The sequence below is a fragment of the Rhinopithecus bieti genome, unplaced genomic scaffold (assembly GCF_001698545.2).
Source record: "Rhinopithecus bieti isolate Rb0 unplaced genomic scaffold, ASM169854v2 scaffold_13262, whole genome shotgun sequence".
In the NCBI taxonomy this organism is placed as follows: domain Eukaryota; kingdom Metazoa; phylum Chordata; class Mammalia; order Primates; family Cercopithecidae; genus Rhinopithecus; species Rhinopithecus bieti.
In genome coordinates, this window is record NW_016808004.1 from 2,223,481 (window position 1) to 2,250,723 (window position 27,243).

Here is a 27,243-nt window from a genome sequence, read left to right on the forward strand (position 1 = left end):
AAGATTAACTTCGTAGAAATTTCAGGTCGGCACAGCACAGATTATAGGCAGGGCTCCATTTCCATAAACTATGCAATGTAGTCTTCATGAGGCGCTGACCTGAGACTGACGTTATGCAAGGCCACTGGCATTAACTTTGTCCTTCATTACAGCGGCCATGCACAGGTTGTAGAGCTTCAAGACAATTCTCTTATTTCCTGTCCTCGCACCTCAATTCAGACACCAATCAGGTGGAAGTTTTAAACGTTGTTATATTGACACAGATGATCTTCCAGATCCATCTCTCATCCCTTTTTTTTTGTTTTTGTCCTATTTTGTTAAGCCTCTTTCCTCACTCGCTGGTCTCAGGCTGCCATAGCCAGAGAAAAATGTTTACTAAATCCTGTTTTCAAAGTAGCCTCCGGCTGGGCACAGTAGCTCATATCTGTAATCCCAGCACTTTGAGAGGCTGTGGCAGGCAGGGCTTGAGTCCAGGAGTTTGAGCCTGGGCAACATGGTGAAACCTGTCTCTACAAAAAATACAAAAATTAGCGGGGCGTGGTGGTGCGCATCTGTAGTCGCAGCTATCCAGAGGCTGAGATTGGGGGATCACCTGAGCCCAGGAGGTCAAGGCTGCAAGTGTACTGTGATCGTGCCACTGCACTCAAGCCTGTCTCAAAAACAAGGAAACACTCAAAAAACCCAAGTAGCCTCCTGCACACGAGGAGCTAAGGCTAAAATGGCATTACAGCAGCCTTTCTCCCATTCCCGCTTTCACAAGAAATCAGGTTGATGGATAAAATGCTCTCAACGTGAAACTTTTCTCTCATGATTCTTTGGCTACTTGCCTGTGAAAAAGTAATTAAAGAGTAGTAACAAACTGGAAGGAGTCAATCATGCCCAGATTGACAGTTGTTCTGTTGGCTACACATGCAGTATGGTTTTACATTGCTCATCACAGTTCTATCTTCTGTCTGGTCACATATTCCGCATTTGTAGAGCAGAATTATAAAGCTACTAAAAGTTGTTCCACAGAACAGATCCTGATTTCCTGTGTTCTACCACCTGAGAACAACAGGGACACAGGAACTAACATGTGAGTGATAATGTCCAAATTCTTTCAGGAATATTTATTTGAGACGGAGTCTTGCTCTGAAGCCCATACTGGAGTGCAGTGGTGCGATATTGACTCACCACAAACTCCACCTCCCTGGTTCAAGCAATTGGCCTGCCTCAGCCTCCTGAGTAGCTGGGATTATAGGTGTGCACCACCATACCCAACTAATTTTTGCATTTTTAGTAGAGACAGGGTTTCACCATGTTGGCCAGGCTGATCTCAAACTCTTGACCTCAAGTGATCCACCTGCCTTGGCCTCCCAGAGTGCTGGGATTACAGGCGTGAGCCACCGTGCCCGGCCAATGTTTTTTTTTTAATTAAAAAATAATTATATTCTTTAGCACTTGACGAGATACAGCAATATTTATTTTTGAAGTGACTCAAGGGAGAAGACAATGTTTAGTCCAAGGAATGAAACAAGAATGCCAAATTATCAGGCATTTATTTTTGTTCACAGGAGACTTGAATCGCATCAAAGTGAGTTCTAGCTAGATTGTTAATTACAAATGAGCCGAGGGAGATTAAAAACAGACAAACCAGGCCGGGCGCGGTGGCTCACGCCTGTAATCCCAGCACTTTGGGAGGCCAAGGCGGGCGGATCACGAGATCAGGAGATTGAGATCATCTTGGCTAACACGGTGAAACCCCGTCTCTACTAAAAATGCAAAAAATTAGCCGGGCATGGCGGCGGGCGCCTGTAGTCCCAGCTACTCGGGAGGCTGAGGCAGGAGAATGGCATGAACCCGGGAGACGGAGCTTGCAGTGAGCTGAGATCGCGCCACTGCACTCCAGCCTGGGCGACTGAGCGAGACTCTGTCTCAAAAAAAAACGAAAAACAAAAACAAAAAAAAACCAGACAAACCAATCAACCAACCAAACAAGCAGAAGTAGCCAAGAAAGGTAAGACATTTTATTTTACATACAAAAAGGGTGCAAACTGAGTCCTTTCCTCCCCAAACTGGGGAAGAGGTATACTTAAATATCACATTTGTGTTTTCCATGGTGCCCTAGGAAATGGGCTACTCTGAGATAACATATCAGAACCCATTTTCCATTTTCTCCAAAGGCTACTTCCTCTGCAGAGAAGATTTTCCTAATGGTGCACAAGTATCTCTCCTGCAGGAACCATTTCAAATACAGTTGAAATTGACATTCATGTTTAAAAATACTACAAATTTCATTTTCACAGCTGAGCTTTGTGACCAGTGCCAGGGTTTATGAAACATTATACATCTAAAAAAAAAGTAAAAAAAGAGGCATTTAACAATAATCAGACACATGCACACATTAAAACTGATTTCCACAGCTGATTTATACATTATCAAGTTGTTTAAAAATCGCAATCAACATCCCAACATCTTTTTAAGAGTACAATGGGCAAAGATCAAAGACAGACAAATAATAATATAATAAATTAGAGCATGTAATACATCCGATGGGAATTGCTGAATCAACATTATTTTCCATTGGGGTATATATTTTTGGTTTATCTTTATCTTTTCTGCTGTTATTTTTTTTCTCTGCTTGATAAATAGGGCTCATTCCTAAAGCCAGCTTGCTGAGACACTAATTTCAGAAGCTCACTTGTCACTTGTTTACCTCAGAATACTCAGGAACACATGGTTCCGAGCAGCTTGGGCTGGATCTTTATGGAAGTGAAATGCACATAGATGGACGCACGCACTCAACGTGCGCACACACACCACACACACACAGACACGCAATCACACACTTCCATCTGTAAATATATTTCTCCCCAAAGAAATGGCTCATCTTTCCTGAGACATTCCTAATAGACTGATAAGCCTTCTAAAAAAGGCTTTTGGTGCAAGGGCCGGCCTGGGATTTGGTCTGGAGCTCATGAACTGAAAATGTTTCACCTGTACTGAAAGAAGGGTGGGTGGGGACATTCAGAACAGCTGTCCTCTTGTGGTGTTACTGGAATGGCTGCACCGCACCCCCACTTATTACCGTGAATAATCCTCTGCTCTGAGACCTTATAGGTGGTGATGGCACCGGGAAAGTGATTGTGAGGAGTAAAAGAAGAAAAATAAAAGAAATTCTGTCTACAGAACTGAGGTTTCTTTGTAACATCAAGTTTGGTAATCAAACTAGAAATACATGGAACACATGTTCACTTCTTCCTTTGAAAGGTGATTTACAAATACTGGAAGTGGGTTTTCTGGTTGTGTTTTGAGAAAATGTCAACTACCATTGTGTATTATCCAGGGAACCTACTCACTATTTTGAATACAATGAGAAACCTATTTTTTTTTTTTTGTACTTAGTCACCTGCAAAAGCAGTTAGAAAAACATTTTTAAGACTGCTTGCTGGATAAAAGACTTTTAAGATTCCTTACTTGTGGCTAAAACACTGCTCAAAACTTTATAAACCCACGTTAAGGGCCATGGTTGCCTCTTCTTTTTCTTATTCAGAAACAAAATCACCCCCCATACACCAAAAAACAAACTGAAAAACACAAAAAACACCAAAACCCCAAGCCAAAGGAATCCCTATTTGATTCCTATCAACCCCTCATGGGAAAGACTAGGAGTCTCTGCCATCGACCTCTAGATAGGACTTCCCTGCAGTCTGCAAGAGCAAGAACCCGAGAGATAAGTGCCTGTCACTCACGTGGCCAATTCAGATGGGGTGCCTAATTGTCCTGGCTCCCTGAGGGTTTCGAGAATTCATCTGCCCACCATAGGGCAATAGTGGGGATGGTGGCAGTGGCGTGGCAAAGGCAATGTTGGCTGTATGGTGTTGCAGGCTCCCAATCTGAGAAACGAACCCTAATACAGTTCTGACACTGGAGACAATGTTGTTAGGGCAACTCAATGGGAATGGAGAGCTGGTTTAAATGTGAAAATGGAAGTGGTGGCTGGGACACAGGAGGCATGTGGGCTTGGGAGATGCATCAAACAAAAGTTCCTCTGAGAAGACGTTTTCTTGGCTGCCATGGAAGTTCTCATTTTTGAGAAATGCAAGCCATGCTTGCTCACTGGGAGGAGCTATGGATTTTATTTTTTACATAAAAAAATTAAGGCTATAATCTTTTTTTTTTTTTGAGACGGAGTCTTGCTCTGTCACCCAGGCTAGAGTGCAGTGGCGAGATCTCGGCTCACTGCAAGCTCTGCCTCCCGGGTTCACGACATTCTCCTGCCTCAGCCTCCTGAGTAGTTGGGACTACAGGCGCCCGCCACCACGCCTGGCTAATTTTTTTTTTTTTTTTTGTATTTTTAGTAGAGATGGGGTTTTGGGGTTTCGATGTGTTAGCCAAGATGGTCTCGATCTCCTGACCTCATGATCCGTCCGCCTCAGCCTCCCAAAGTGCTGGGATTACAGACGTGAGCCACCGCGCCCGGCCAAGGCTATAATCTTTAGTAACCACTTTGACATTACATTATCATTGTTATGTATTTCTGGCACTGAAAGTGGTTACTAGCACTGAAAATCAACACTGAATATGCACTACCAGCGTATCTTTCCACTGAACTAAGTTTGGAAATTACTTTAGAGGTGATGGTCACCTTTACTGGCTAATAGGCAGGGACTGTTTTCTAAGTACTTGGAGTTCATTTAGAAAAAAGAGACAATCAACACTTCTAGAAACCTCAGGATCTCTGCTGTCATCTGTAGTTCATGCATTCCAATGTAAAATGCGATTTTAACTGGAAGCTAACCTTGTACCTTCCTAGACCCTGTTTATTGCCAGACAGGCCCCATAATAGCAGAAGAATGTTAAGGCAGTCATGAGTGCAAACTGGCTGTCAGGATGCTCTCTCCACCCTTGGGGGCAGTCTGGAGTGAGATCTGGGGAAAGCGCCAAGGTGCGCAGAGCAACTTGACCAGCTCTTACTGCAAAGACACAAGTGATACCCTGATCAAAAGGGAGTAGGGGGGACCATTTATGCCTTTGTGGAGTCTTGGCCTGTGTGCCTCAATCTGTTTAGGATGCAATGTCTGAGGGACTGTAGAGCTTGGGAAAACTCCTAATGTATAATATTAAGGGTTTTTATGAACAGATCCTGAGTTAGTTTTCAGAAAAAACAATTGCATCAATCCCAAAGAAAAAGATCCTTAGGCACCATAGTTGTGAAATGGAGAAAGCTCAGAAACTACAGAGCGAGTGGATGGGTGGGGACAGTCAGCGAGTGCATGCCCTAACCCCAAGGACCTCGCTGAGGCATACAGCTAAGCAACTGTAGCAATAGGGCCGAGAAGGGAGCCCTGATTTGCTGAGGGCTGAAGCGATGGCCAATTGCGTCTAGGGTACTCATGTTTTTTGCTTAATTTTAAGGAAGATCACATCAGAATCTCCCAGGTCTGGGACCACTTTGAAATGCCAATGGCCCTGGAGGGATCACCATTACCCTGCATGCTAAAGGGACCTGGGATTCTTTACCTTTGCTATGAAAACCAAGTATCTAGTAAGAGATTTGTGGAGGCTGTAAGGTGAGAACAGTATATTAGGAAGGACACTCCCCTACAACTGATCCAGTAAAAATTTTAAGACAAAAAAGTCGCAAATCCAGCTGCAAGGAAGCTTGCCCTGCAGCCAAGCTGATCACTGCCTTTGCTTTTGTGTGTGTGGAAGCAGGGTGAGAGGCTGAAGGGAGGCACTCAGTAGGGTACAGAGTGCCAGGATGCTCCAGGCATTGCCAACATTTCCCTCTGCCCTTTTTTCTTTAAAGACAGAGTCTCACTCTGTGCCCAGGCTGGAGTACAGTGGCACGATCTTGGCTCACTGCAACTTCTGCCTCCCAGGCTCAAGTGATTCTCCTCCCTCAGCCTCCCGAGTAGCTGGGACTATGGGTGCATGCCAGCACACCCGACTAATTTTTCTGTTTTTTGTAGAGATGGGATTTCACCACGTTGGCCAGGCTGGTCTCGAACTCCTGACCTCACGTGATCCACTCGCTTTGGCCTCCCAAAGCGCTGGGATTACAGGCATGAGCCACTGCGCCAGGCCCCCCTCTGCCCTCTTTTGAGAGGCAAGGCATTTCCTATACAGGGGTGAGGAAAAGTTAAACTTTCTATACAGTAAGCATTGCCGAAATCCCAACTGAGAAATGATGTAAATTTTAGTGACATGGCTGTAACCACTAGGTAATGGCAAGGACATAAATCCCAATATTCACAGTCCTTGTGGGGAAGGGGTGTGATACTGCATCTCCCTGCCACTCTATGTTCCATATATAGAAACATTTATAGAAATGACATATTACCGGCCGGGCACGGTGGCTCAAGCCTGTAATCCCAGCACTTTGGGAGGCCGAGACGGGTGGATCACGAGGTCAGGAGATCCAGACCATCCTGGCTAACATGGTGAAACCCCGTCTCTACTAAAAAATACAAAAAACTAGCCGGGCGAGGTGGCGGGCGCCTGTGGTCCCAGCTGCTCGGGAGGCTGAGGCAGGAGAATGGCATAAACCCGGGAGGCGGAGCTTGTAGTGAGCTGAGATCCGGCCACTGCACTCCAGCCTGGGAGACAGAGCGAGACTCTGTCTCAAAAAAAAAAAAAGAAATGACATATTACCATCTTTCCATAAGCTAAGCAGGTTTGATGCAAGTGAAATGATATTCCCTAGCCAAGATCCAATGGAACAGATGAAGCCCAGTACCTCTGATACTGTTAATGCTATTTCTGCTCTACTGCAAGGTACATCATGGGAATTTTTCAAGAAATGGCAACTACCAGAAAATATCCCCACACCCTCCAGTCCAAAAGAGAGCCCTACACCTCAAGCTACAGGCGAAGACTTCTATGCTCCACAAACCATCAGACTAAGTCACCGACCAGCCACTGTGCTCCATGGTTAGCTCTCTACTCTCAGATACAAGACCTCTTTCCTGATGTAAATGACCCTTTCTCTTCTGTCACCTCTGGAATGGGGAGTCATTGTTTGGTTAAGCTACTAAACTCAAATGAAAATTGGGTATGAGAAGAGTAACTCCCCACATGAAAGACTTGTCAAACAGTGAATGAGGAACCAAGATCCTTCACAGTAGTACCTCCTATGAAAACACCACGGGGGGAGGCCGAGGGCATACTGGCGAAAACATGCTTAGAGGCATGGCCACCTTTCTGGAAGGAGTCTATGTCCAACTGAGAAGATAATTTCAGACCTTTCACTCCAGTTTCCTTTTCCCTGGAATATTCCAGCACCAATCAATCTTTCCCTCCTTTTAAATGCAGCCCCATATACTGCATCCTAAGCCTACTGCTATGGACCTGCTGGGAGAAGATCTTCATAAGCTTGGTTTCTGATAAGGCAGGCCAGCCCAAATGCTACAGCTCAGCTATTGGGGGAGATAGGATACACTGATTTTCTTTTCCTGGCCCTATAATGCCACACCCCGAGGTCCCCCTGGCAGGTGGAAGGTAGGTTCACTGTCCTCCTCTTTTTTTCCACTAATGGCAATATGGTGGTGGCTGTTTCATCACTAATTTGTCCCCCAAGTCACCAGGAAATCACATGGCTATCTAGTTGGAAGTCCCTGGCAGCAGAGGAAACAATTTCATTATTATTTTTTTTGTTAAGCATCTCCTTCTCTGGGATGAGCTGTTTCCTGGTCACAGTCTGGTTCGGCTGGCTCATCTCATGTGCTGGAGAGCTAGGTTTTCAAACTGTAAGCTGATTAGGTCAAGATGCTCTGGTAGGGACATTCTTCAGCTGCTGAGAAGATGAATGAAAATTCAAGTATGTTTTCTTGCCAACCTGAGTGTTCACTCAGATTGACACCAAGTTTGGCTTCTCTTCTGGGTGGTGCAGATCAAACTCTTTCCACTGAGAATGTCCTCTGGACCCATGTTCTCTCTGAATGGCTTGGCTGGCCCCATCCCCTCAAAACAGGTAAAAGTGAAACCCCAATATAACCAGACACAATATGCATCTGCCATGTTTTGTTTTGTTTTTTTAAAAAAAAACTAAAAGTGCAACAAAGTCAGTTTTCTTTCCTTTGCTCAGAACAATTTTCATTGTCCTACTACCGCCTGGAAAAAAGAGTTTGTCAAAAAAGCTAAGAACGCCAACACACAGGGACAGTAGACTGCAGATTGCTCACAGCTTGTGTCCTACAGTGTAACTTCACAGGAGGGAGGGAAGAAGGAACCTGAACCCCATGGCCAGCTGGGATGAATGCTGCACAGGCACAGAGGAAGAGGAAACCATACTGCCAGGCACACCTGCGACACGGAGAAGGTTCTTCTCCAGCCCAGGTCTCCATTTTCCTCCTACCTTCTTGGCCTTACCCCCAGCCTTTTGATCTCCTTCTGCAAACAAAGTCTTTAGCTCACTAGGTTTTATGCTGGAGAGGGTTGAGGGTGGGGTAAAAACCAGGAGTAAACCAAGGGGAGGAAGGAGAATAGTAGTCCTTGAGTTTTTGTGAATGACACCTTCACTGTAAACAATGGGAAGGAGAGTCAACCAGGCAGCTGTATGGGCAAGCAGTGGAGGAACAGCAGCTCTGGGACCTGCTCAGAGCCTTAGGCAGGCGGGGATGGCCAATGACCCACTAGGCCCTGGCTGCCCACACTGGCTCCTTCTGGGGGCATCTGTTTTCTTCTTTTTGGTTTGGATATCCACCCTCCCCCAAAGAGGAGTCCCTTCCAGTGAGAAATGGCAGGAGCTGCAGGTACAATTGAGTCAGAGTCCCCAGGGCCTGAGGACTCCTGGGAGGCACTGGTCACTTGTGGCGCTGAGCAGTCTTCTTCCTTTTCCTCTTAAAGAAACAGCAGCACCTGGAGCACAAGGAACATTGCAAGTCAGTGCGGGAGGCCTGCAGCTTCCAGCAGACTTCTGCCTGCTTCTGCTTACTGCAGGGGTTGGAATTTTCCCCCTGGCACCCACCCATAGGGACCGCCCACCATCTACAGTGCAGGCACTGGAGGCAGTGGGCAGTGTCTGCCAGAAAAGCCAAAGGAAATAGCTGCTTGATTTCAATCTGTAGTCATCCTACCTAATTATAAGATGGTGAAGGCTAGGCAGGGCTGAAATAGGCATTACTGGAAGGAGGATGAAGAAGGTTCATACTTTAGCACCCAACCCAGATGCCTCACCTTATCAAGAGCCAAGACTGGGGATCCTCAGGGCTGCATAAAAATAGTCTACATTGTCTACTCCTTGATAATGAGGGCGCAATTATTTAATGCAACTCACTGGCCAGAGGGCAGGGAGGCTAAATTAAGGCAAACAAATCCCGTGGTAAGTATGATGTCTGGAACTCTAGGAGGATCTCAGGATGTTACCAATGAAGGATTAAGGATTCTCTCCATCCCCCTCTCTGCCCTCACCCAAGTACCTGAAGTAGGCAGGAGAGGCCCTGACTCTAATAATGACTGTGAGCCACATCTCCTGACTGACATCAGTACAGCTCCCCCTTTTCATTTGGAGGGGACCACTGTCACAGCCCCAATGGTCAGCTCTCACTCCCCAATTTAGGGAGTGAGATACAGGGCACTCCCCAGTTTAGCTTCCTGAGATTGCTGCTGTGCCAGATGGGGTTTATGAACTGGCCCTGTTTAGGATGGAGGTGGGGTTGGCTCCTTTACGAGTCCTCCAAGTTCTGCTCCCTGGGGACTAGCCACAGTTCTGGCACATCCCTAAGTCTGAGTATCCCCCCTCCTCACTCCTGTCTTTAGAACAGGAATATCACTCTTGCTCAGGCAGTCCAGAAGCGGGTAATGAGTACTGTGGCAAGGTGCACAAGATATGTCCTTTCCAGGGAGCTGACACATGGGGAATGAGAATGAAAGGGACAGAAGGTGGTGGATGAGTCAAAGATGCAGGATGATGGAGGGCAGTAAAGTTGGAAGCATAGCTCAGACTTGCTAGACCCTTGAAAGAAAAGCTTTTCTGAGAAAACTATCTTTGAGTCTCTTGCCTAATCATTGCAGGTGTAATGCCAGCAATATTCATATGGAAATAAAGGCTGTTACTTACTTCCCATACCCCTAGGCATTCCACTGTAGCCAAGATTCCCTCTTTTTAGTTAGACTCCTTGGTATTCCTACATCCAATGTTATCAAAACTGGAGAAAGTTTCTAAGAATGCAGAAACAAACATTTACACAGACCATGATGGGCTTTAATCATATCTAAATGAATCAAACATGAAAATTTTAGAAATGGGAGATTCTTTTTTTTTTTTTGAGACAGAGTCTTGCACTGTTGCCCAGGCTAGAGTGCAGTGGCACGATCTCGGCTCACTGCAAGCTCTGCCTCCTGGGTTCACGCCATTCTTCTGCCTCAGCCTCCCGAGTAGCTGGGACTACAGGCACCCACCACCATGCCCGGCTAATTTTTTGTACTTTTAGTAAAGACGGGGTTTCACCGTGTTAGCCAGGATGGTCTCGATCTCCTGACTTCATGATTCACCCGCCCTGGCCTCCCAGAGTGCTGGGATTACAGGCATGAGCCACCACGCCCGGCCTGAAATAGGAGATTCTTAAGAGGGTCTTTGGAAAGATTTTCTCTGAAAGTATCAATGACATTTGTGAGGTACTATTAATGGGTGCAAATATAATCACTAAGCAAAGTGTAATATGTATTTGGAAACTAAATTCTTTTAAATAAAAGTGACCAACATTTTTGATTGTTAAAAATAATCCTCAATGAAAACCCTGGGTAAGAATTCAAGAACAAATGTTTTTTTTTTTTTTTTTTTTGAGACAGAGTCTCACTCTGTCGTCCAGGCTGGAGTGCAGTGGCCAGATCTCAGCTCACTGCAAGCTCCACCTCCCAGGTTTACACCATTCTCCTGCCTCAGCCTCCTGAGTAGCTGGGACTGCAGGTGTTGCCACCATGCCCGGCTAATTTTTTTTTAATTTTTAGTAGAGACGGGGTTTCACCGTGTTAGCCAGGATGGTCTCCATCTCCTGACCTCATGATCCACCCGTCTCGGCCTCCCAAAGTGCTGGGATTACAGGCTTGAGCCACCGTGCCTGGCCTCTTTTTTTTTTTTTTTTTTTGAGACTGCGTTTCACTCTGTTGCCCAGGCTGGAATACAGTGGCGCTCACTGCAACCTCCACCTATTGGGCTCAAGCGATTCTCCTGCCTCAGCCTCCCGAATTGTTGGGATTACAGGTGCCCACAGCACGCCTGGCTAATTTTTGTATTTTTAATAGAGATGGGGTTTCACCATGTTGGCCGGGCTGGTCTCGAACTCCTGACCTCAAATGATCCACCTGCCTCGGCCTCCCAAAGTGCTGGGATTACAGGTGTAAGCCACTATGCCTGGCCCAAATGGCATTTTTCTATAGGTATGCTTTAGAAATGGACATTTTCCAAGTTGAATGTCCTGAAATTAATAATAAAAGAGGCAAATTAAATCTCTATTTCAATAGACTTACCTCTTTTCTTCTGAACCATGATTTTCAGAGGCATTACTAACTTTTAAGTCAACCTCTATTCTTAATCTTTTTGCAGGATGCAAAGATGATGATTTTGTGTTTTTAAGAAAGCAATAAAAAAAGTTTAAAATACTGTTTAGGTCCACTTCAAACTGTACAATGACTTCTCTTTTACCTCCTCCAAGGCAAGCCATAAGAATTAATGTCTGCTTACATGCATATCATAACTGGATGTGTAATGCTGAACCTACCTGACTAAAAGGGACTGTGAGCTATGGTTCAAAGGAGTTGGAATATTTCAAATTTAGAACCCTGAATTTATCTTTGCTAGTTATTGTAGTTAAAGCTTCAGCACTGGCAAAGGCTTTTAATGATTCTTCCTACAAAAAAGCAGGCCTCACAATCTGCTCTTCAACTCTTTGGTGTCTGTGGTGACTACTGGCAACAGGATCTATTAAATTGGGTCTGACTCTAGACCAAGTCCACTGACTGACTTTCAGATGTGTTCCTCTCAGAAGAGAATGAAGGCAGGTGATGGACCCCTCATGGCTTAGGTTTTCTTCCAGTTGATTGACTGTTTAGATGACTAGAAGTTCTCAACATGCTGGAGTCAAAATTGATCTAAATCTCTCTACTCTCAAGCCATCTAGTGCTCTTACCCCAGGCCTCTGACCCACTACCTTTTCCATACAGCATTCTTACTATGTCATGGCCCTCTCTCTTCAGCTATTCCCTTGCTATGTTCCTTTTCTCTGCCATACATGTATATTCTTCCTTTCTTCTAATACTTGACTTAAGTCCTACGGTGTTTACAAGGACTTATTTGACTATCTTGTCCATGGTGACCTCCTGGCCCCTCAGTCTCTTAAGGGCAATACTCTAAATGTCCTGGAAAACTCCTTGTCCTTTCATGTGTAATTCTGATCTCTTCAGCTAGATGGTACCCAAGCTCTTTGGGGCAAATTTTGCAACCCGCCCCGCCACCCCACTAGAGTTCCAAGCACAGGGTTGGATAAGCATATAGGAGGCCCTCAAGTATCTGTAGTAAGGATCATGTGACTGACACCTCACAGGAAAAAATAGACCACCACAATGTCAGATTACACAGACACATATTTGCAAAACAAATAGCCAAAGGTATTCTTTGATCCCCTAAGACTATAAATCTGACCTCCACAAAACCCAGTTGTTTTCTTTAATATATTCCTGTCTCTAAGGAAGCCCCTGTAGGCTATCTGGCTTAGACAGTTAGGGTTCAGAAACCAGTGCCCAACCCAGTCACTGAAGACACACAAACATGGCAGTCATGAAACTAGCAGGCTGTTACCTCCATGTAGAACATGACTTTATGCATGTGGACAATGCGGGAGAGTTACAATTCCAGACTGCAACGTACCAACAAGTTCAGGAGTACCTGGAAGGTCACAGGCTAGAGAGCAGGGGAAGGGGCTATGTCTTGTAGCAAGAATGTTCCTCACCACACATGGATTCTTGAGGGCTTCTCCTTCCATAAACTCCATGTTATTCCTAAAAATACATTCCAGGAACCTTTTCCAGGAATGGAACAGACAGGCTCCAATATATCAATTAGCTGAGTCAGCCCTTGGCCTACTAAACTCTCACATAGGAATAAAGAAAAAGACAATAAACAAAAAAAAAAAAAAAAACAACTCTCAAAACAACAACAAAACATCCACCTCTCCCTGAAGGAGCTCCCCCTTTTTTGAGGTTCCTACTCTACAGATGGAAGAGCCAGCCAAATCCAAAAAAGTCAGATTTTCCCAAAGCAGCCAATTTCCAGGTTAGAGACCACACTGCAGAATGTGAGATTATCCAGCAACAACTCACTATCCTTGTGGCTGTGAGCAAACACAACTGCTAAGTAAAAACTGATACAGTAATCTTGCCCTTTTACCTCTGTCCCTCTCCATATCTGGTTGTATTAATTGGGAGAAAATTCACTCAGCTAAAAACAGATAATTTTGGATATGTGGGATACTGTTATGGCAGGAGGAGACAGCTATAAGGTGGGTTTGAAAGAAGGAATAGATTAATTCCTGGGTACAGGCCTGCCCCATCCCCACCTTATGGATCTAGATCCCCAGTCAGGGTGGTTATGGCACAAGGAGTCCTATGGAAGTTATTTAATGTTCCTAAGACATTTTGTTTGGCTTTGCCAATCCCAGCCTAGTCTGGTCCACTCCCCTTGCAATGGACTGGAGAGAGGGACTCACCACAGGTTGAGCATTTTCAGGCAGCTACAGAGTATATAAAGAGAAAACACAGAAAGGAAGAGAGAGAAAGAGAGAGATATTAGTCCACAGAGGTGAAATGGAAGCGACTCCCTGTGAGCCATGCAAACATGCAGTGTGTGTCTGTGTTTAGTTTCTTCTTCTGTCAAGGTAGGGTGAGTAGGCCCAGGCCGCTTGGTCCCCACGTTAAAGTGGAGGTTCGGACAGGAGCCTGACAGAAGCATCAAGGTGGGATTTGGATCTCAGGGGTAAGGCAAAACAGAAAGAGTTGGTGGGAGCTCCAGGGTGGGCTTTCCTGGGTAACTTCTAGGAAGGCAGCAGGGGAAAGAGCAAATGACCCTGCCGGTAAGAACTCAATCAAGCACCAGGGGTGGACCATTTTGGTTCCCACATGAAGTCTCACTATGCAGTATTAAGCTAGCCTCCCAAATATTCTGAGGGAAAAAGAAAGTCCCTAGCCTTTGTACAAGTCCAACATGCCTGATCAAAGCAGCTAGCAGTTAGCTCTTCCTCTAGAGAGGGAGAAAAGGTTTAAGTGACACTTACTTTATCTTATTAGAAGATGAATCAGAGGGAGGAGGGTCACTGCTCTGTATTAAGGTATAACTACCAGAGAAGGACCTAAATTCTACTCTTGTTAATGCTCAGGAGAAATGAGGTTCACATTTGTTAAATTATAGCTAAAGTCCGGATAACCAAAATTCCTGTATTCTTACTGTAACAAAATCAACCAAAAGCTGCCTGTCCTCATCCACCCTTTAAACCATAAACAAGGACATAAGTCCTGGAGCTAGAGAAAAAGGGAATTCACATGTTCATTTTGTACATAGAACAAAACCTAAGACCCTGTTATTTCTTTCAACCTTTACACTAAACAAGCTGGGTGAGGAACCCAAAATCAAAAGCCTGAAAGTGAAGGTTTCACACAGTCTCCCCAGTACTGAGGTGCGTCTCAATATAAGCATCAGCCCCCTCTACCCCACAAGCAGGCTGCATGAACAAATGGCATCACAGCTGCGTGCAATGAGGGGCTGTTTGGAACACCTCGTGCTTCTCTAGCTGTGACTTCTTCCCATGAAAATGATCAACCAGGTGGACATAGGGCTATCCTTTCCTTGCCTCCACACACAAAGGCCAAGAAAAACAACACATGGCTGGGCCCTGACAGTTCTCTGGGCAAGATGGATTGGTAGCCCATGAAATCACTAAATGCCCTAAGCCATGAGCTTCGAGATGACATCTGGTCAAATATAATTGCTCCCCTATGCTTTCTACATCTTTTAGAAGATCCAAACCTGAAGCTGATGGCAAAGAGGCACACTTGTCCTTTTTGCTAAATGACAAGACTTTAAACTCTCCTTACATTCTAGACGTTAAATTATACCAATACAGAATACACCAGATTGAAATCTCTGTGTGAATGAGCCCATATCTTACACACAGAACACAAATACCACACTCACATACACGATTAGTATACACATTTACCAAAATGAGATGAGATGAATGGGTTCAAAAGATAAACCTATATAGGGCATAATATAAAACTAAAGCCCATTTGATTATTGCATTCAAAGTATACTATTAAATCCAAAGCTAAACTTCTAGCCTTCAAAGTAACAGCCACAAAGGTGAATTGAGAATGGGGTGGGAGCTGGGAACACGTATGGCCATCCTTCAAGCTCTGACAATGTTTGGATCAGACCATGCTTAGTACAGTGGTTCTCAACATTGGCTACACGTTAGAATGACCTGAACTTTTAAAATTATTGATGCTCAGGCCACATTTCAATAAATTAAATCAGAATGCCTGAGGCCAGACTCAGACATTTGTATTTTCTAACATGCCCCAGATGACTCCAAAGTGCAGCCAGTTGAGAGCCGAGAGGTTGGGAGTAACATATTGTTTATTTAAGAGAACGTAGCTTTGTATGGAAATCGAAAAAATGTAAGTACATTAATATCTCCAAAGTCCCTGAGAATAGAGAGCATGTTTCCTTACTAAAACGGTCTTTTCCTGGCATAACCAGCATAACCCTCACCCCCTTACATATCAGTGCCTTATGCAAGCTGGGATAAGAGCTCTGAAGCTGCCTACAGTTAGCAGGGGCTCAACAAGAGACAGTCAAATCATCCTCATTTACTTTTGATATATTGGGTAGGAATCCTTAAGTCCTGGTTTTCCAAGCAAAAACTTTTTTTTTTTTTTTTTTTGAGACGGTGTCTCACTCTGTCGCCAGGCTGGAGTGCAGTGGCGTGATCTCAGCTCACCACAACCTCTGCCTCCCGGGTTCAAGTGATTCTCCTGCCTCAGCCTCCCGAGTAGCTGGGACTACAGGTGCGTGCCACCACACCCAGCTAATTTTTGTATTTTTAATAGAGATGGGGTTTCACCATGTTGGCCAGCATGGTCTCAATCTCTTGACCTCGTGATCCTCCTGCCTCAGCCTCCCAAAGTGCTGGGATTACACACGTGAGCCACCGCACCTGGCCAAAAACGTGTGTGTGTGTGTGTGTGTGTGACAGGGTCTCACCTGTCACCCAGGTTGGAGTACAGTGACATGACCATAGCTCACTGCAGCCTCAACCTTCCAAGTATCTGGAACTACAGGTGCATACCACCATGCCCAGCTAATTTTTAATTTTTTTATAGAAATGGGGTCTCATTATGTTGCCCAGGCTGGTCTCAAACCCCTAGACTCAAGTGATCCTCCTGCCTCAGCCTCCCAAAGTGCTAAGATTACAGGCATGAATCACCACATCTGGTTGGAAAGGACTTCTTGAAGGTAAAGTGAGTTCATCAAATAGATTGTCAGGGCTGGGCATGGTGGTTCATACCTGTAATTTCAGGACTTCGGGAGACTAAGGCAGGAGGATCATTTGAGCTTGGGGAATAGAGGCTGCAGTGAGCCATGATCATGCCAGTACACTCCAGCTTTGGCAATAGAGAGAGACCCTGTCTCAAAAAACAAATAAATAAAAAAGATGGGCAGGAGACCAGGGGAATAGGCAGGAAAGACAACAATACACAGTGCATCTGGAAGGTGGGAGAATTCAGGTCTCAGTGGCATCTCACTAACTTACATTTAGAGGTATAAGAGTGTTCTGGCTTGTATTAAGCTACTTGGGGGCTCATGAGACTACTTAGGTACAATATCACTATAAATACATTGTCTGCTTCAGAAAACAAGACACTGGGATATCCTGAAGGTTCTCAGAGGGCTCACAAGAAAGGTCCTCCATATCAGGGATAGCAGCAGTTACTGACTCATGGTGTCTCTATCTCTCCCTACCTGGTATCTTCTTGAAGTCTAAATCTGGATCTAAATTTGGGATGGGGAAAAAAGGGGAAAAAGTGGTAGAAACACTGCTTTTGCAGCAGAATTGGCAGTTATCTCACCTTCCACCCCAGATTTTAAGAGTTTAAACACAGACCATGCAGCGCACCAAGGGGCTGGTGGTATGGGTGGGGCAAGACATACACATGCAAGAGAAGCAGAAAAGGGCGTGGGGCAACCTCCTTACCCTTCTGAGATGAGTATGACTTCATTCTTTTCCCACACTCTCATTCACAGATGCAGACTATAATATTTTTCTTGCCTGAATTAGTCTCTCTGAAGCCAGAATCATTTGAGAGTGAACAAAATGTCCCTGAACTCCTTGTTCCATGATGATACATCCAGTTGTTAGCCCACAATCAGAAATCAAATGCTATTCAGCATGGCCCATGGTTTAACAGCAGATTTTTCTCTATATCCCATACAGAGCAAGAAGCTCCACAGCCCCAGGAAGCTCATGGCTACTATCTATTGTAGCCCTGATGACATGATTCTTTCGGTTCACTATGTCTTTTTCATGTGAACTAGAAAAATGTGACTGTCTTCCCCGAAATCACAGCTAAAGAAGGGCAGTAGCAGCCTTAAAGTACCATGCAAAAATTAAAACAGTTAAGGAAGAAAGCTGTGGTTACAAGCATGAGAAATCCAGTCTGAGATGAGCAGCACACAGAGAGGAAGAGACAGAAAACGTTTTTCAACCCATAACTTAAGAGCCCCCTTGGAAGATGTACGTACTTAGCTTCCTCCACTACCTCCACCTCGGCATGAGCTGTGATTGGTGCATTGGAGTGGGCTCCCGTGGGATCATCAACATTCAGCTCTCCATTGGTTGAGCTAACCACCTGAAACAGAAAGACAAGAGTGTGTGACAGGAAACATGGCATCAGAAATCTCTTGCCAGCGCCAGACAGGGTCACTAAACAGGCAGTGTCTGGAATGTTTGTTTTCCTGGGTTAAGGGATCAATTTAGGGAAGGTTCCCAGGCCCTTATCATGTGAGAACACTAAAATCCATGATGTAATCATATAATGATGATAATAACTTCCATACTGAGTGCCTACTCTGTGTCTGGCACTCTGCTACACTGTGTGTGTAAATTTAAATCCTTACAAAAATCTTATGAAATAGGTCTTTTGACAGATGGAAACACTAACAAATGACTTAACCAAGGTTTAGAGTTAATATCGGTGAATTTCCGTGAGGAAAATTTGTTCTAAACACACAGATTCTTTCATATTGCAAAACACACACATTACTTTATTAAGTTAAAAATAACTGCATGGCTGACTTCTAAAGGTAAAATCACTTGGCTCCCTTGAATGTGATGGGTGAAGTCTACTTCTCTCAGTTTATGATGCTATAATTATATAGACTTAGTGATGATGTTGAAAGAAAAAGTTCAAAAAAGGAAGTCAACAGTGGGTACCAGAAACTATAAACAATCACACTTTCCTTCAGAAATTTCCTCATGGCTTTGAGCATTGGTTCGAAGTTACACAAATAACAAGACTGTCACATCCTCTCCGGCAAGAGGGAAGATGGTAAAAAAACATTCTCCCTTGGAAAGCCAGTCTTATTTCAACGATCTTTATTTCAGGTTCACTGTCATCCCACTTCTCACTGATGGTCCCCGAAATGTAAGTGAAGGCTCTCACTCCTGTCATCTGGTTAATGTGGACCCGATCAGGCTTCTCTTGCATGTGTAGCTGCTTCTGCCACCTGGTTGCATTTCCAGCACATGATTCCTGTTTATGTGGGTGCTGGGAAGTGGGAAAAGGGGCCTCACTGCTGGACAAAACACTCTGCTTGTTAAAGACCTTGGCTGAAACATGGGAGAGAACACAAAATAGGATAAACAATTTGGATATCATACGCCCTTGGATAAGTACTTCCATCTATTTGAGATTGTTTCTTATAGGTTGATGAGAGAATTATACAAGAAAATGTATGAGACTGTCTAGTATAATACCTAGTAGAAATAAGGGAAGCAGCATAGTGTAGAAATTGCCCTCATCAGCCCTAAGTTTGAACCCCAGCTCCACCACTTATTTGCTGTGGGTCCTTGGGCAAGATCCTCAGTCTATGCCTAAGCTTCCTAATCTGTAAAATGGGAGAATAATGCTGCTTACCTAATGGTGTTTACTGTGCAGACAACCCACAGAAAGTGCTTAGCCCAGTGCCATGACACATAGTAACAGCTCAATAAGTGGTCATCTTACTGTTCCTCTCTCTCTGTAACTGTTTATTCTTATCTGCCTCTAGCTCAGGCAGTTAATCTACAAAAATTTCCTGAATAGTCATAAAGAGGAGGGTGGGAGGAAATATTTAGTACATGTAGCCTTTGGGACAGGTAGAGTGAAAATTACTTACTAGCAATCTATATCTACCATTATTTCTAAACAAGAAATAATTATTGTTCTCATTAATAACACTTTTTTTTTTTTTTTGAGAGACAGTCTTGCTGTGCCGCCCAGGCTGGAGTGCAGTGGCACGATCTTGGCTCACTGCAACCTCTGCCTCCCAGATTCAAACAGTTCTACTGCCTCAGTCTCCCAAGTAGCTGAGATGACAGGCATGTGCCACCATGCCTGGCTAATTGTTTGTATTTTTTTTTTAGTAGACATGGGGTTTCACGATGTTGGCCAGGCTAGTCTCGAACTCCTGACCTCAGGTTATCCACCCACCTCGGCCTCCCGAAGTGCTGGGATTACAGGCATGAGGCACTGTGCCCAGCCTCCAGCTGAATCTTTATAAAAGACTTTTATTTATTTAAACACAGGGAGACTTAAAGATTAAAATGTATTAAAAGAGACTAAGACATTGTAAAAGACTGATGAGGCAAATTGCATTGGTTAATGCAAGGCATGAACCTTGATTAAATCCTGGACACTACAATATTAATTCTGGGGACAACTGGAATTAGGTGGAATGTGATATGAACTGTATCTTAGATATTATGAAATTAACTTTCTTAGAATGTCTTTGTTCTTAGAAGACACAGGCTGTAGTATTTTGGGAAAAGATGTAATGATGTCTGCAACTTACTTTCGTATGGTTTAGCAAGCCAACACAAAACACACACTTTCACTCACAGATTTAAAGCAAATATGGCAAAATCTTAATAATTCGTTCAGCGAGGTTAAAGATACACAAGAGTTGATTGCATTTCCTTCCCGATTTCTCTGTAGAGTTGATATTTTCAATACAAAAAGTTGGGGAAAAACCAGCAAAACCAAAAAGTCGAGGAAAGAGGGTATATGGATTGGAAAACCACACCTCCTCACTCTAATGCTATCCTGTTAATTTCCTCAGTGCTTCATTTGCTTCTTGTGGATATATTCTGGTTGCACACCAGTGATAATGCTGGTAAGCTCATTCTGTGAGCACAAGGGTTACAGGAGAAAATATAGTTAAGTTTCTAGTGGACAGTTCAGGAACTAGACAGGATGTTAAATAAAATGTCTTGGCTTCTACTCACACGAAGGAAACATTAGTAAGCATCACCACTGAGAACTACCTGGTGGACTCTTGGTCATGGGGCCTGCTCACAGAGTCTCTCATGGCTTATACTTCCTAATTTCTCCTCGCTACAAATTGCCATTTAGGCCATAAGCACTGTCCTTGGGCAATCTAAGGAATAAGAGGTTATCCCCATTTTACAGACTAGACATCTTGTCTGTATCAATGAGCATCTGGTCTCAAATGACTGAGACATAAACAGAGCTTCCATTCTCTACTTTTAAACTTAATTGTACCAAAAACATACCTAAGACTTAAAGGCTACACATCTGAGCCTTCACAGCATCCGCTTAATTATTTCAGGTTGGAGGTCTGGTTTGTCAAACTACTGAACTGCAGGCAGTGGAACAAATACCATGTAAATGACAGAAGAGTTGGATTCCAGGCCTTGTTCTACCATTAACATCCTCTGTGAGCCCTGTTTTCTAATTCTATAAGACAAGGCAAATGACCATGATCCTATCAACTTCATAAATATGAAGGGAATTAAATACAATGATGTTTAGAAAACAAATTTAAATAATTATAAAGAAACTTATGTATGTAAAAAATTACTGACATTTTGAACAATATTATCTTTATGGGTTTTTTTTCTTTTTTTGAGACAGAATCTCACTCTGTTGCCCAGGCTGCAGTGCAGTGGTGTGATCTTGGCTCACTGCAACCTCTGCCTCCTGAGCTCAAGCGATTTTCCTGCCTCAGGCTCCCGAGTAGCTGGGACTACAGGCATGCACCACCACGTCTGGCTAATTTTTGTATTTTTTCCTAGAGACGGGGTTTCACCATATTGGCCAGGCTGGTCTTGAACTCCTGACCCCAAGTGATCTAGCTGTTTTTTCTATTAAATTTTTAGTATAACTTCAAGGCTGGGTGCGGTGGCTCACGCCTATAATCCCAGCACTTTGGGAGGCCGAGGCGGGCAGATCACGAGGTCAGGAGATTGAGACCATCCTAACACGGTGAAACCCCATCTCTACTACAAATACAAAAAATTAGCCGGGTGTAGTGGTGCACGCCTGTAGTCCCAGCCACTCAGGAGGCTGAGGCAGGAGAATGGTGTGAACCCCGGAGGCAGAGCTTGCAGTGAGCAGAGATCACGCCACTGCACTCCAGCCTAGATGACAGAGCAAGACTTCGTCTCAAAAAATAAATTAAATAAATAAATAAATAAATAAGTAAGTAAATAAATAAATTTTTCATATAACTTCATTATAAAAGATAATAAAAAATAAGCTTCATTATAAAAAGCTTTATTTGTGGCTGGGCATGGTGGCTTGCGCCTGTAATCCTAGCACTTTGGGAGGTCAAGACAGATGGATTGCCTGAGCTCAGGAGTTCGAGACCAGCCTGGACAAGACAGTGAAACCCCATCTCTACTAAAATACAAAAAACCAGCTGGGCATGGTGGCGGGCGCCCGTAATCCCAGCTACTCAGGAGGCTGAGGCACGAGAATTGCTTGAACCTGGGAGGCGGAGGTTATAGTGAGCCAAGATCATGCCACTGAACCCCAGCCTAGACAACACTGTGAAACGCTGTCTCAAAAAAAAAAAAAAAAAGCTTTATTTGCATACTTCAAATAGACATTTATTTTGCTTTAATCACTTAATCGCTCATTACTCTGGCTATATCAAACAAGACCAATTAATATCTTACAGCATTACTCACAAGAAAGACTAAGGTGAAGGACTGTTTTGACATTCAAACCTGGTAATATCCCTTTTAGGAGTCTCAATAATTTGGGTTATTAGTTTCATTTCTCAAAATGTCACTGTGAGGAGAAATCAGAGCTGTGTACCAAAGGAAACAGTACTTTAACTCATGTGTCATTCTAAGTCTTAAGTCCTTACTTGGTCCTGAACATTTCTAAAAACTCCCTAAACATTTTAATTTAGACAACTTTAGAGGAATTTCTTGAAAGAGAAAATATATTATCTTCTGGCACTGACACCTTCTACACATATAAGATCTGTGGAAATACTGGAAGGATGAGAACCATGGGGGTCTGCCCATTAAATATCTTGGAACAGGAGTCTCCATGTGCCTTATCAGAACAAACTTTTCTTATCTCTTAACATTCTGCACTCCTCCCTGGGTCATGGTGTCTGCAAGTCACCCAGGTTAGGCCAAACATGTTTTTACTACATTACCTCTAGCAAGTGAGACAACTCATAAATATGTGGACATCTGTTGTGTTAGGAAAGTATTGTTAATTTGGTTTGCAAAAGGTATGCTAAAAACAGTGTAAGCCCAAAGAGGCCAATGTAATGAGGAGCAGCAGAGCTGAACATAATATTAGGTAAATGGTGAAACTGCCTGTCCCCTATCTAAGTGCCAAGGAAGCTGGTAAAGCTTAGTTTATAGGGAGTAGAGGCAGTTGCATATTTCAAAAGAGCCGATGGCTCATGCCTGTAATCCCTGGACTTTGTGAGGCCTACACGGGTGGATCACTTGAGGTCAGGAGTTTGAGACTAGCCTGGGCAACGTGGCAAAAACCCATCTCTACTAAATATCCAAAAATTAGCTGAGTGTAGTGGCAGGGGCCTGTAATCCCAGCGGCTCCGGAGGCTGAGACAGGAGAATCGCTTGAACCCGGGAAACAGCAGTTGCAGTGAGCCAAGATTGCACCACTGCACTCTAGCCTGGATGACAGAGCAAGACTCCATCTCAAAAAATAAAAAAAAAAGAAAAAGAAAAAGAAAAAAAGAAAATTGAAAAAAAGAAATATGCTTATTTTGTAATTATAAAAAAACAAGGATAAACCATAATGTTAAAAAGGAAAACACCAAAGAGCTGCTCTTGCAGCTCTGTTTTGAACAAGCTGCTCTCTTCTATTGGTGTACAGATCCCAGGATCTCCTAACTTTATTATTATACTAGGGATTCCCTTTGTTTCTTTCCTATGCCGGATCTCCGGTTTCCTGGATCCCAGATATTCCTTTATTTATTTATTTTTTTTTTGAGACAGAGTCTCGCTGTGTCACCCAGGCTGGAATGCAGGGGCGCAATCTCAGCTCACTGCAACCTCTGCCTCCCGAGTTCAAGTGATTCTCCCCCTCAGCCTCCCAAGTAGCTGGGACTACAGGTACCCGCCACCATGCCCAGATAATTTTTTTTTTTTGTATTTTTTAGTAGAGACGGGGTTTCACTATGTTGGCCAGGCTGGTCTTGAATTCCTGACCTTGTGATCTGCCCGCCTCAGCCTCCCAAAGTGCTGGGATTACAGGCGTGAGCCACTGCACATGGCTGCTACTCTCTTGTTCTATTAATTTTGATAACACACATCCTCTTGTGGCTTCATAAGAAAGGGTGCCTGAGAAATAAAATTGAGAGGTTTTTTTTGGTTTTGTTTTGTTTTTTAAGAGACAGGGTCTTGCTGTCACCCAGGCTGAAATGCTGTGGTATGATCATGGCTCACTGCAGCCTCAAACTACTCAAGCAATCCTCTCGCCTAAGCCTTCCTAGCAGCTAGGACTATAGGCACACACCACCACACCTAGCCAATTTTTCTGTTTTGTGTAAAGACAAGATCTTGCTATATTGCCAGGATGGTCAAGAACTCCTGGCCTCAAGTGATCCTCCTGCCTAGGCCTCTCAAAATGCTGGAATTTTAAGTGTAAGCCACTGTGCCTGGCTCCTAAGAGCAACGTTTTTTTTTGTTTGTTTGTTTTTTATTTTGGAGACAGAGTCTCACTCCGTCACCCAGGCTGGAGTGCAGTGGCGGGATCTCGGCTCACTGCAACCTCTGCCTCCCGGGTTCAAGTGATTCTCCTGCCTCAGCCTCCTGAGTAGCTGAAACTATAGGCATGCGCCACCATGCCCAGGTAATTTTTGTATTTTTAGTAGAGACAGGGTTTACCATGTTGGCCAAGATGGTTTTAATCACTTGACCTCGTGATCCGCCCTCTTTGGCCTCCCAAAGTGCTGGGATTACAGGCGTGAGCCACAACGCCCGGCCATCCTAATTTTTTAACTTTCTATAGAGACGAGCTCTCCCTTTGTTGCTCAGTCTTGTCCAATCCATTCAGGTTTTTTTTTTTTTTTGACATGGAGTCTCATTCTGTCACCTAGGCTGGAGTGTACAGTGGCACGATCTCGGCTCACTGCAACTTCTGCCTCCCAGATTCAGGCAATCCTCCCACCTCAGCCTCCTGAGTAGCTAGGATTACAGGCATGCGCCACCAGGCCTGGCTAATTTTTTTTTTGTATTTATAGTAGAGATGGGGTTTCACCATGTTGGCCAGGCTGGTCTTGAACTCCTGACCTCAAGTGATCCGCCTGCCTCGGCCTCCCAAAGTGCTGGGATTACAGGAGCTACCATGCCCAGCCTCAATCCATAATTTTAACCTATATGATTCTATGTGGTTTTTTACAGGGCCAAAACTGTCTTTCAAGCTGTGATTAAGATCTTTCCATTAATCACTCCTTTTAACAGCATATCCTAGATGATCAAGGCTACCAAGATGCATTTCTATATGCACAAACCCGTCTGCACCTTTATAAGAATTTATGTTTGACAGCTCTGAGGTCACTGTGTGTCCCAACTTACGGTGTCACCAGTATGAGAACAATATTGAGGCTAAGATTATTAAAAAATCCACATATAAGACAAGTTAAGAGATACAAGATGTTCTAGTACTAAAGAGAAAACAAGAGTTTCAGAATAGCCCAAATGAAATCAGAAATAATTTTCTTAAGGTCACATTGATTCCAGGGAGAAAAATGGAAACAGTCCAACTTCTTGGGTACCCACTCAGAAAAAGATGACTTATACAAATTAACATTCTCAGCTTATGCATTAAGGCACATATCATGGAATGAGCAACATATGCAGTCCTTTAGTCCTGTATTCAAAAAATATTTGTAAGTTTCAGGTCTTTAAAATTCACAGACTTGACACTAACACAATTCCACCTTGATGTTATTTTTATGTTATTTTCATGAATGCATCAAGGTGGTAGGACTAGGTTAACCAGAAATCAGCATCAGAAATCATTCAGGTGTTTCTCAGTCAATGACAACAGGAAGTAATCATCTTAACAAGCGACTCTTACCCAAGTCCACCTAGACAAAAAATCTGCACAGATACTCAACTAGCCCTTCCTATAAGCTTCCTTTCTAAAGCCGCCAAAGTTTCTGAAGCAAGCCAACATTCTACCAGCCAAGCTGGAAAGGCCAGGAAAAGGCAATAAAGGCAGTAAATACCTGCACTGATCCCCCATGGCGGTCTGCAGCCAAGTGAGACGTAAGGTATGAGGTATTGGTCTGCCGGCTGGGCTGAATTTCCCATTCTCCTCGGCGCTCTGATGATGTATTCTGCTTAGGCATTAGAAAGCATGAGAGCAAGATATGGAAGGAAAGGTGAAGCAACAGCAAGCCATAACAAAATCAAGTACATTCGTGTCCCTGTAGGTTTTTCTTTTGGTTTTGAATTTTAAACTAACAACCACTGGAAAGCACTGAGGAAAAGGAAGCTTGTCTACATTCACTTTAGCCTAAGGAGTCAATACATGAATCTATAGCACACCCTTCTTATCCACACCCAGAAAACCAATAACAACCAAAAGAGGAGGAAGGGGGAAAAAACACACACTCAAAGCTGGGATCATCTTTTAGTTTCCACAGAGGTAAAATTTCGGTAGCCACTGCAGATCAAACTTAGAATGTTAAGATTGTTGGACAGGCGGGGGCAGTGGCACACACCTATAATCTCAGCACTTTGGGAGGCCAAGGCGGGCGGATCACGAGGTCTGGAGTTCGAGACCAGCCTGACCAACATGGTGAAACCCTGTCTCTACTAAAAATACAAAAATGAGCTGGGCATGGTGGCGCATGCCTGTAATCCCAGCTACTCGGGAGACTGAGGCAGGAGAATTGCTTAAACCCGGGAGGCGGAGGTTGCAGTGAGCTGAGATCATGCCACTGCACTCCAGCCTGCTCGACAGAGCAAGACTCCATCTCGAAAAAATAATAATAATAATAATAATAACAAAAAAATAGCTACATTGTTTGCCTGGTTCTTCTAACAGTTTCTAAACTGGAATCAGAAAATGTTTACTTATTAATATGATACTATGAATTTTTTTCTTCTGGAAAGCAAAAGGAGGGTCAACCTTCAATTAAAAACCTCTTTGGATTCTGCTTTCACCTTAGTATCATTCAAGTCTCTTCCTTCTTTACCTGCTTTTTAGATCTCCTACTATTCTGATCTTGCTCATATGTGACTTTTGTTCAGAAGAATCTGTTTAGGTGCCTCTTCCCCTGTGCCAGATGGCTGAGTTGTTAACATCATAATGCTCAGCTGTAACAGTCCTAAGGCTCTACAAAAATGAAAAATGAGTAGTTGGAGAGTCAGCAATGAGGGATTAGTATATCAAATTTTAATTGCTGCTGATATAAACAGCTACAGGGGTTAGGATGTGATATTGCTGCTCTGCATGAAAACCAGAAAGGATGATAAAGCTTACAAATGTTCACGGCTATAAAAGTTGTATTCTATAAAAAAGGAAGAGCAAGGAAGTAATGGTTTGAGGGTCTATATTCACTCCCCATCAATATCTCATTGACAAGAGTTACTTAAGGCTCATCCGTAAGTCACCAAAAAGGCATTTCTCATAAAAATCAGAGCTTTGTACACCAGCTACAATTTACTTTTTTTTTTTTTTGAGACAGAGTCGTGCTCTGTA

At 43.7% G+C, this 27,243-nt stretch overlaps 1 protein-coding gene across 14 annotated transcripts in view; it reads right to left on the reverse strand.

The window, feature by feature from the left end:
- Nucleotides 1-1,984: 1,984 nt before the first annotated feature.
- Nucleotides 1,985-27,243, reverse strand: part of CSNK1G1 (casein kinase 1 gamma 1) — a 102,378-nt gene continuing 77,119 nt past the window's right edge. For 3 of the 14 annotated variants that reach the window (XM_017885104.1, XM_017885106.1, XM_017885105.1), the window contains 3 exons: nucleotides 25,763-25,873; nucleotides 17,777-17,883; nucleotides 1,985-2,329 (listed from right to left, as the gene is read on the reverse strand). In XM_017885104.1, coding sequence (XP_017740593.1) covers nucleotides 2,227-2,329; nucleotides 17,777-17,883; nucleotides 25,763-25,873 — 321 coding nt within the window. In that variant the 3' untranslated portion in view covers nucleotides 1,985-2,226. Of the gene's footprint in view, nucleotides 2,330-6,722; nucleotides 8,842-10,042; nucleotides 10,144-11,289; nucleotides 13,710-17,776; nucleotides 17,884-18,321; nucleotides 18,864-20,970; nucleotides 20,992-25,762; nucleotides 25,874-26,737; nucleotides 26,878-27,243 lie in introns of those variants that run through there. The other 11 variants (XR_001887851.1, XM_017885107.1, XM_017885110.1 and 8 more) reach the window with 11 other exon arrangements.